A 10,816-nucleotide genomic window follows, 5' to 3' on the forward strand; every position below is an offset into this window, starting at 1 on the left:
CACTTACTATGTGCCAGGCACTGTGTTAGGAACTGAGGACCCATGGCCAGCAAAGCGAGCCCCGCTCTGCTGTCATTGGAGATTAGTCTAGTGAGGGAGGCAGGCATGAAATAGAGAATCACATAAAAGTTGGCGAGTCCCATAAGAAGGCAGGAAAAGGGGGAAGAGGGGAGAGAGGAGGGATGAGAACCGACACACGCAGAGCACTCTTTTGCCCCACCCCTGAGATAAATCCACTCACATCTCTGCATTGCTGAGGTTCCTGGCCTCCGTGATGATCTCCTGGAGCAGGACAGAGACATCATCTGTGGAGGGAGTGGGAGGGGGTAAGGGGAGGCAGTGGTGAGATCAGGCTGATATGCCAAGGTCAAAGCCTCCTACCTCTCCTCCCCAAGACACCAGCTCCACTCCCACCCTACTGCTAGCTGTGGAGGAATTCAGTGCACTCACCCAGGTGGGTGAAGAGGTTCTTTGCCACTTGGAGAAGAGCCTAGAATGGGATAAATGAATATCATAGGGGTTCAGGTTGCAGGGGATCGCCCTCTCCAGTGCAGCCCCGTCCCCACCTCCAAGGTTCTCTAGAAAGGCTGGCGACCAACATAGTTGAAGTATATCACTTAGCTACTAAGTCAAGAAGTAGGAGGAACAGCGTCCCAGTGAAAATGTTTGGAGTGTCTTGAGTTTCAGGTGAATGCTCTATTCTGGCTCTCGCCACCAGAGTTTTATGCAGTACCCATACTGACCGCTAGAGGGAGATCACGCACTGGGCCCGCTGGGTTTGGGAGGGCTCCCGGGCACTAAGTTACCTGCCTGTCTACCTTTCAGAGAGAGATGGACATTCCCTTGTGATTGACTCTCGGAACTGAAAACTGGGGGGACTTGTCCTTGAGAGACAGGCACGAGCGGGTCACTCACCTGGCATTCACGCTTGAGCTTCTGTTCCTTCTGGAAGGCCAGGGTGTTGGTGAGCACAGTGCTAGTGTAGTGGAAGCAGTGCTGGATCACGTGCTCGTCCTGCTCGGTGAACCTGGAGGAGGGGCACAGGGGTCACCCAAGGACCAGCCTACAGTTTCCACTCACCGGGTCTCCTCATTTCCATTGCCCCAGGAAACTACCAGGCCACCACTTTCCTGCATTGGGGCTGCTCACCCACAAGTGGCCGGGGCCCGGGTCCCCCTGAGACTGGGAGCTCCAGAGGGGAAAACCGTAATCTTCCCCGAGAAAAATGTGTTTTTCTCTTCAGGCTATTGCTTTTAAAAGCCAGAGCCATGCTCTGTCTCCAACACACTTCCCCCTCCCGGACTTCAGATTCGACTTCCTGTCATTGTCCTAGTCTGCCCAGACACTTGGGGCCCTAAGTTGGTGCCTCCACAAATCCTAAGGTGGTTGAGGGGAGGGCCACATCCATCTTACTCACAGAGCTACCTCTTGTCTGACAAGATCAACCCCAAATTCTCTTGAGGTCATTCAATAAAGCCACGAAATGACTTATCATCAGGTTGCTTTGTAGGGCTGGATAGATCACACTGGGGGGGACGTCTGGGCTGGGTAACTGAGTGGGCCCTTCAGCCTTTTCCTTGCTTCCAGATTTCCCTGCTTGCGCCCTTCCCTATTTTTTTTTTTTTTTTTAAACTGGCCTCAGTTCTCCTACCTCGTCCTGGCTATCCAGAGACTTAGGTTCCCAATCCCACCATCTTAGTTCTCAGCCCACCTTCCTTATTACAGCATTTGCGGGCCTCAGTCTGGTCCTGTCCACCTTTCTCCCTTCATCTGTGGGCGTCACTCTGCTTCAGTCACACTAGACCTCGTCCTTCTCAGAGGACTTGAACTCTTTCACACTGTCATGCTTTTCCCCACTGTCTGCTCTGCCTAGAATACCTTTCCCACCTTCTTCCTCTATGTCCTGAAAATACATTTCAAGTCTTAAAGGCAGGAACTATGACATATCACCCATAGTGCAGAGCCTGGGATAGGCAGCAACTTGGGAGGTCAAATCTAAATGTCTCAGCTGTGCCCTGTCTGCCCCTGCCACCAGTGCCGTCCCCCTCCCAGCTGAAGTGATTCTGGGTCCCTGTTTTCTGGGTTCTAGGTAGATTCTCTGCAGCCACAGCCGTGGGCTGGGCCCTACCTTGGCTCATGCAATCATTGAGCACTCTCTCTGAACTATGCAGAACCCAGACAGAGCTTTGTTTCCACCCTGGGCCTCTGGGCTGTCACCTACATCCTATCTTGTTTTCCTTCTGATACCACCTCTCTTCCAGGTCCAGGCTATTTCAGAACCCAGTCCCACAACCAACAGCTGTCAGAGCCCTGCCTAGACCCCCACTCTGCCTAGACACTTCCTCTGCACTGTCCTCCTCAAAGGCCTTCCCATGGCCATCTGACTAGCACAGGGCTGGACACAGTTGGTGCTGTTTCTGCCCCAAATTACCAATGACAGAGCTCCCACATACTGCCCCCCACCCCTGCCTCCAAAGGCTCTGTTTTCCCTGGGGTCCTCCAAAACAGCTAGTGGGTCCTACTGCCAGACCTGTCCCTGCCCGATCACTGCCCCACCCCCATCTGGGACCTCTCAAGTCTCCCAACATCTCCAGTCCCCTCTTCCTGTAGGAGCTGTAGGCCCTCAAGCCCAGCCTGTTGCTTGGGCCCAGGGGCCAAACATCATGTCAGTATCTGTTTGCATCCTGGAATTGAGACTCAACCCCTCACTTGTCTGCTCCTCACTGCCCTTATGACTCAGCACAAACTGCTAGGCTACTGGACTAAGTATGGTAGCATTCCTGCCCTGCACCCACACCTAGAGCAGACATGGCCAATCAATCACAGCACTGTTCCTCATTAAACTAAGATCCATTCTCAACACCAGCTACTACCAATGAATGAACTGGTACAGGACATGAAATCTATTTTTTAGACTAGACACTTCTAGTCTCCCAAATATGACCTCAGTTCTTGAGCCATGACTCCTGATAAGCTTCCTTATCTGTGTCCTGCTCACTCTGTTTCACATAATTCTTACAGCTGCCTGTCAGTACCTCTAAAGCCCTTCAGCTTAACCCATCCCCAGACCAGTTTCTTTTAGCCACTGTGTTGATGATGCTCTGTGGGCCCCAGAGAGTTCACCCATCCCAGAGCTCACCACCTTCCATCAGGCAGTTCCCAGCAGCAATGCAAAAACAGGGGGCAAGTGGTGTGGGGGTGGAGTCAGCATCCTAATAGTGGATACTCCAAAGTGCAGAAAGTGGGAAGAAGGGAAAATGGGTTGAAGCTCAACATTACTTTAAGTAAGCCAATATGGGTGATGGAGAGCCAACAATGCTCTCCATCTTACCCATGCTGCAGGATAAAGCTGCGAGGGTTTTTCAACCCCTGGTTGCATCGGCAAACTATTCAGCCCACTAAGACTTGAACAATGCTCCCTGCTTAGCTTCCTTCCCACAGTTACCCCAGTAGATATCCCCCCTCCCCGGCTCTCAGCTCCATCTCTTGATCCATGTCACTCAACCCAGACTCACAAGTCTCCTCCAAGCTTGTTGAAGGCACAGGCCAAGGCCACCACCTGGTCAGTAGCCCGACTTATGACAGGGACACAGAGCATGGCCTGCAGCTCGCAGTCCATCATGCTTTGTAGCTGTTGTACATCCTCCTGCAAAGTGGGGATGGTGAGGGAGAGGTGAGTCAGAACAGGGAAGGAGAAAGAGCACTCACTCCTTCCTCCCCGCACTCTGCAGCAGGTCATTCTAAGGGACCCATCACAGTAGGAAACTCTGTGACCTGGGGGTGGGTTAGTAAGAAGTCCCCAAGTTTTGTCTCCTTCATTCATTGGCTGCCCTGCCCCATAGACCCTGACTCTGGGGGCCGGACAGCAGTTTCCCCTTGTCTGCTCCCCTGTTCCAGCCATGCCACAGCTTACTGAGGTGAGATCCTTCAGCTGGATAGACTTCTTGTCTTCTACCACCTGGCCCAGGCGTCCTGTGGTCAACTGGAGAGTGAAGAGAGGCTGAGTCAGGGCCCAGTTCTCTCCAGGTCAGGGAACCTCAGACTCTCTCTACTAAGTGTGAAAGTTTTGACAACCTCTTTAGTCAGTCCAAATGATGTAGTCAGCACTGAGGAGCAGAGCAGGAGCTGACCAGAATCCCCTATGGAGGACTTGGGGGGAGTCTTTTCTAACCAGGAGAGAGGGAAAGCAGACTCCATAGTTCTGACTGGTTGCAATTGATTCTAAGACAGCTAAACCCAGAAATAATCCACCAGAAGTGAGCTGGCCCATGGAAGCCTTTCTGTAGATTGAAGATTTCTTCTAATGGGTTCTGATCATGGAAGGTTGTGCTCTCTTGTAACATTTCTAAGTAGATCCCAAGATCCAGATAATTTCATCAGATTCCAAGTGATTCTACTTCTTTCAGTCCCTCAGGGCAGATCTAGTTACACTTCACTGGTCTCAGCTGCTTCTGAAGATTGGACAAGGTTGGAACCCCGGCTCACCGGAAAGCTGATCTCTTCCTCCAGGACTTTTTCTCCCATGACCTGAGGAGGAAAGGTTGAAAAGGGCAAGATTTTCCCCCTTAAAGATTGGGTCATTAGCCAAGCCCTCGCATCACCCCACCCAGGACCTGGGCCCTCACCTTACAGGAAAGCTGGAGATTGTCCTCCGACACCAGCAGGAGGCAGCAGCGGGATGCCTGGGTCTCCTGCTGCACCTGAGAGGGACAGAGCCAGGAGCTGATGTGGAGCCAGGAAGGACGCCTTCATTGCCCACCCTCTGGCTTCTCTGAGCCTCCTGGGTTTAGTGGAGGAGACTGGAGGGACCCGCACTTCAAAATCTGACCAGTGAGCGAGGGCTCACCGGACTTATTGCTGGAAGAAGATGGGGCGAGACTCACGTATTGAAGGATTTTGAACTGCAGGCTAGAGGCATCCAGTTCGTAGAGTTCCCCTGCAACGGAGGGACGCCGGTCACAGAAGATCCAGAGCCCCTAACCCCGCAGAGCGCTGGGCTCACTGCCCCCAAGCCCAGCCCAGCCCAGCCTAGCCCACCGCTGTAGGGCCCAGCTCCGCCCCGCCCACCCGCTGAGCCCCGCCCCCTCTTCCACCACAGGCCCCACCCATTTAAGGCCCCGCCTTTCTAGGTTCAACGCTGCCCTGCCCTCTGCACTGCCAGGGCCAGACTCTCACCGCACAATTGCAGGATCTTTCTGTCCTGGTCAGTGTACACAACCCCGCCTTTCTGGTCTCCGGACGCCGCCACTGGAGGATTCTGGACCTCTTCTGGGGCTGCACTGGGCCCGCGCTGCTGCAGGGCCTGCACCCTCCGCAGGGCCACAAGAGTCTGGGGCAAGAGGAAAGGTCGGTGAGCCACTTGGTACCAAGCTCGCCGCCTGGGAATTACTGGCATTTGCTCAGGTCGTGCCCTCTGATTCGGTGCCCATCGCCTCCAGTACAGTCCACTCTCCAGTAGCCCCCACTGCCCTAGAAGGTCCCTTGGTCCATGAGCTTAAGTGCATTTTGTCTCCACCTCTAGCCCCAGACTTTTCTAAGAGGGACTGGGTCAAACTTGTGTTTCCACATTCACAGTCACCAAATCACAAATCTCAGGTAGGAAAAAGCCTCTAGATCCTTATGAAGCTAGTACTTCCTGCTTACTGACAAGGTGTCTGGGCTGATCTTACCACGACCTTATTTTCAAATGTGAAACTAAGGCTCAGAGAGGTTAAGTGACTCGCTCCAGGTCACACAGCCCAAAGGTGGTAGACCCTTGTGCCCAGCCCCCTGTCAGGTCTTCAGAAGCCCCACCTTAGCCCTACCCCACTCACATGCTTCTCCACAGCTTGCAGGCTCCACTCCTCACTGTCATTCAGCTGGCCACAGTGAACCTGGAGGACATGGGGGAAAACCACCTGTGACTTCTAGCTTCTTGTCCTGCCAGAGTGCCTTCCCATACCCAGCACTCAACTCTCCCCGTAACGCATATACACTCCAGTCTGTAGGTCTCAAGGAGAAGCTCATCTATCTGAACAAGCAGATGGCAGCAAGAAAATCCCCTCCTCCAGGAAGACTCCTAGGGCTAATTCAAAGAGGTGAAACTTTTCTGATCTCTGTCTTTTCAGTCACTGTCCCTCAAGCACAATCTGGTGTCTAGTGGGGGAACAGGGTGCCCTTAGATCCTTCTTTACCCCAGCCCATAGAACCCTTCAGGATCTGATTATGGAATCAATGGTATTAGCCTCAACTTTCCAGCTCACATTTTCTGAGCAGGGGTTTGAATTGCCCCTAAGTCTGGGATAAGGGGAAAGGTCTGACCTTTAGGATGCAGCTGCTGTGCTTAAAGAACTTGGATGGATGGATGGATGGATGGATGGATGGATGGATGGATGGATGGATGGATGGATGAAGCACTTTCCCTTCTATGTGATTCTTATCGCCACATAGGGCAAGCTTCTACCATGCAGATGAACTAGGGCCCAGAAAGGTCAAATGATTTGCCCAAAGTCACACAGTGGCAGAGCTGGTAATGCACCACCCTCTTCCTCCCCTTCTCTGTCCACACCTTCTCTCCAGAACCATTTTGCCACCTTACACACCATATCCCCCAACCCCCTGTTCCTCTTCCCTGTATCAATTACCAGGATTCCCCTCAGCTCATCCTCCATACCCTGCGAAGTCCCTTCCCCCACTCTATTTGGGTACTTGAGGAGGATAATGGGAGAGGGAAAGGTGCAATTTGGGACCTACTGCAGACCCTGCCAGCAAGACTCCCCATCAGTTTCCGGAGCCTACTCAGAGCTATATGCCACCTGTGTGGCCCCCCACAAGGCCTGAGCTGGAGTCCTTTTTCATCTCCCCTTCCCACTCAGCAGCCCCTGCCTGCCTCTACTCTAAGTTCCCTGCCAGGAGCAGATGGAGAGGAGGAGACCAGCAGGTTCTCTGGAAGCTCACAGTCTGGTTGTTGTGGGATGGAGTGGGGGGGAGGAGATTAGGGGGTGCAGAATCTCATACCTGAGGAAGAAGGGGAAAGCAGACCAGGTAGGTGGGGACCCAAAGACTGTGGGAAGACAGAGTGGGTGGCATCTGGGGGGGCTTCCATGCACTGTGCATATAAGGGTGGATACTTCCTGGAGAGGGGGCACTGCAGGCAGTCCTGGCCAGGCTGGCTGGTTGGCGGGAGGGTGAGATGAGGACCCAGGCAGGGGTGGGGCATCAGGGTGGTTAGGGCCTTGCGTGCAAGGCTAAGGAATTGGATTTTTGCTTGATAGTAACCTGGGATCCATGGCCGAATTTAGCTCTGTGGACCACAGAGTATAGGGAGAACTGGAAAAAGCAGGAAGCCTGGACAAAGCCTGGACAAAGCCTGGGCCATCAAGGAGCGTGTCGAAGGTTAAGCTCTCAAGAGGCTTTATGAGTTCAGTGGAGTGGGGATCTGAAAGAGGCTGGGAATGGTTCATCTTCATGGGTGTTATATAAATATTTTACAGTCAGTTAGTAGATGGGAGGGACATCCTTTTTGTTCCTCCCACTTGGACCCATCTCTTAGAGAAAAAGAGGGTCTCCTTTGAGGCTATGACTGAAACAAGTTCCTGAGCTGCCAGGGCAGCCTGGTCACAGCACAAAGCAGGGGGGCTGCATGAGAGCCCCAAAAGGCTGGGGCAAAGGAAGGAATCATGGTGTCCTCCACCCACCCAATAGATGCCTGCACCCCAGCACACATGCCAAACTCCTCGGCTCATCCCCACCCAGCATGTGCACAGATACCCCGACACATGCTCAGGAAGACCCTCGGTCTTCTGCTCTCCCAAGGAGATGCATGTGTGCTCACGTGCACACAGACACACACCCGCAGTGTCTACACCAGCCACATGCACATTCATGTGCAGGATACTTGAGCTCACATACATGGGAGCCACACACACCCCTCTGGTCTCCCCGGTGTGCAAACACACACACAAACACACACACGACTTCTGCTCACAACAGGAACACACTCTTGCACCAACCCTGGCTAACCAAGGGCATGTCTGGGGCACAGTGGCAGCATTCACAGGTTGCAAGCCCAGCAAAGCCTCCTCACCCTTCACTGTCACCAAGTTCAACGTGGCTAATTGCACGAACACTCCATCCCCCTGGAAGAAGTTGGTGTGGCTGGCAGAGCTGGGGGGGGGGAGAGTGGGCACAAATCACGCATCAGGTGCCAGAGACCAGCGGCCTCCCACTCCTCAAAGGGACTTATTATCCCAGAACTGTAGCGCCAAAGAGTCTTTTCACACAAAGACTCTGCAATCAGGGCACTTCAAGCTCTGAGCCACAGAGGCCCAGATTCACCCAGGCAGCCCGACTCCATCCAGCCAGTACCTTCCTCAGAGAGCCCGCTTCAGACCAGATCTCCACCAGACCCCAATTCCTGCAGAATGTCCTGGTTTCCTTGCTGGCGCGTGCCATCATTTTCAGCTCTGCCATTATTTTGATCACTTGTTGAATGTCTGTCTGCCTCGCCCCTGCAGACTGGGCAGGGGTGTGTGAAACCTGGGCCTCTCTGGTCTGTCCTGTTGCTGCTGTGTTCCCAGCACCTAGCACAGAGCCTGGCAGTGTTCAACAAAGACATCTTCAATGGATGGGGTGGGGGTGGAAGTTCGGAGGGAGGGAGGGACGAATGCCAGGAGCTGAAACTCAGAGAGGGGAATAGGGCTGGCTGAGGAAGGAGGTGCTACGTCAGTTCTCCCCAGACATCTGCCCTGTGACACCTCCTTTACCCTGCACACTCTGCCCTCGGGATCTGTTAGCAGCTGGGAGGAGGTGCTGGTGTCTGTGCTGCCTCTGGGAGCACTGGGTGGAGCTGTGGAGTGGCATCTGTTAGGTGAACCCGCACTGGGGAGAGGAAGGCAAGGCTTGGAGGAAAGGCCAGACGTGAACAATCCAAATACCTTTCAAGAGCTCTTCACTGTGCAGGTATTTGAGGAGGAGAGGGGACAGTTGTCAGGAACCACTCTTGGCAGCCAAAACCACAGGTACCCCTCGCCTACCTCAACGGGATCACGCTCTTCCCCCAACCTTCCACCACCCTTCTCCCCCACCTCAGCTTTGCGCCCAAATATTCTCTCCCTTCTTTTCTGCCTTTGACTTCCTATACATACGCCCCCAACCCCACTCAAATGGTGTCTCCACTAGGAGGCTGCTCCAGCCCACCCCCCACCCCCCCACCCCCTCCCCGCCAACTTTGCAGCTCCAGCCTCATGTCACAGCACCTGCGGCAGCATCACTTCATTGGAGCTGTAATGGCCCAGGGGCCTCCCTGCCTTCCCCCTGCTGAGCTTCCAGAAGCATAAATGGGTCTCACCCCTCTCTTTCTGCACCTGCCCTGGAACAGAACCCACGGAAGTGTTTGGCTAGGGTGAACTAACTGTAAGTGATCTGCCCCCATACCCCTTGCCCCTACCCCAATCCCATTACAGAGGCCTTTTCTCTTCCAGGAAGGTCTGGACTCCTGGCCCAACCTGAGTCCAGGAACAGTGGTCATGGCAACCATCCTGTCCAAGAGATATATAGCTGTCCAAACATCTTCCTTTGTATGAGCTGCTTCCCTTCCAACTGGTCCTCACAGCTCCAACACAAGGAAGTCCTTCTGGGGAACCTGGCGCCCACACACACACACACACACACACACACACACACACACACACACACACACACACCCCTTTTTCCCTTAACAGAGGTGGGCGGACCAAGCAACCCTCTTTCCCTCCACCCCCCAGCTCACAGCTCACCCCTACACGTGGCCCCTAGCTCTGGTCTTCTTCAAAGCAACTGACTCTGGCACAGATTGGGGCCAAGGGAGGGGGGAGCTATGCTGAGAACTCTGTGCCAATAGCGGATCCTTCCCTGCGTGAACAGAAGCTGGGGGGCGGGAGCAGCTTGTGGGAGAAACCAAGTAGGGGTGCCTCTCCCTCAGTTGGGCAGATGGGATGCAGAGGAGAGCAAGCTAAGTGCCCTTCCTTCCTCTCCTTTCCCCACGGGCCAGCCCCCAGCACCACCCCCACAAAGCTCCCTGGCCAGCACTCCAGAAAGGTCAGGCGCCTCAGAACCTTTAATTCCATTTTAATGAGCTCAGGAGGAGTCCAGGGGCACACCAAGACCCTCTCCTTTATCTGTCTGCACTCTCCCCGCAGTTGGCCTTTTACTGAGGTAGTGGCTGCCTCAGTGGATGCAGATCCCCAATGAGGTGAATTGCAGCCTCTAATCCCTTGGTTTGGTTGTAGGAACAGGACAAATATTTTGAACACCCACCTCCTTATGGAGAAGAAGAGGCACACCCAGACTTGGTTGGTGGGGCAGAAGAGGGGAGGGGGAAGCTCTACCCTGGGTTCCTACCCGACTCCCCCAGGCAGGGAGTTACCCACCCCTGAGCACAGCCCCCAACTACTCCAGAAAGCTTGCCCTGTTGCAGATTCAGCCATTGGGCTGGCTGCTTTCCCAAGTAGCACCTCCTTGTGTACCTTCTGTCCCCAAGCCTTCTTGCTCTAGTCACCCCAATTCTGACAGGCTTTCCCACACTCTATGCCTTCCTATCCTCTCTGGACACTGCCCACAACCCATCCAAGAGGAAGCCAATGAGGGCTCAAGGTCAGGGCCCCTCCCCAAGAATGCCATGGGGAAGGATTATAGATGGGGTTTGAGCACCTCTCAGGCACCAGTGACCCCAAGTCTAGAGTCCTAGAGTCCTCCAGGATCCCCATTTTCCTTCAATGCCAGCCCAGTTTGAATGTCTCTCTCTCTTTTTGTCACTCTTGCTCTCTCCTACACACACACACACACACACACACACACA

General features: G+C 54.0%; 1 protein-coding gene across 4 annotated transcripts in view; it reads right to left on the minus strand.

Moving 5' to 3' along the window:
* The window catches only part of PDE2A (phosphodiesterase 2A, cGMP-stimulated), an 89,214-nt gene that overhangs the window by 8,253 nt on the left and 70,145 nt on the right, over positions 1 to 10,816 (minus strand). For 3 of the 4 annotated variants that reach the window (XM_012725651.1, XM_012725650.1, XM_012725652.1), the window contains exons 7-16: positions 5,814 to 5,873; positions 5,176 to 5,329; positions 4,884 to 4,936; positions 4,626 to 4,700; positions 4,486 to 4,527; positions 3,914 to 4,000; positions 3,516 to 3,646; positions 916 to 1,027; positions 451 to 490; positions 242 to 305 (exon numbers count right to left, since the gene is read on the minus strand). In XM_012725651.1, coding sequence (XP_012581105.1) covers positions 242 to 305; positions 451 to 490; positions 916 to 1,027; positions 3,516 to 3,646; positions 3,914 to 4,000; positions 4,486 to 4,527; positions 4,626 to 4,700; positions 4,884 to 4,936; positions 5,176 to 5,329; positions 5,814 to 5,873 — 818 coding nt within the window. The remainder of the gene's footprint in view (positions 1 to 241; positions 306 to 450; positions 491 to 915; positions 1,028 to 3,515; positions 3,647 to 3,913; positions 4,001 to 4,485; positions 4,528 to 4,625; positions 4,701 to 4,883; positions 4,937 to 5,175; positions 5,330 to 5,813; positions 5,874 to 10,816) is intronic. The other variant, XM_004683169.1, reaches the window with a different exon arrangement.

The sequence above is a fragment of the Condylura cristata genome, unplaced genomic scaffold, assembly GCF_000260355.1.
Source record: "Condylura cristata isolate star-nosed mole 26May11 unplaced genomic scaffold, ConCri1.0 scaffold00015, whole genome shotgun sequence".
NCBI lineage: Eukaryota > Metazoa > Chordata > Mammalia > Eulipotyphla > Talpidae > Condylura > Condylura cristata.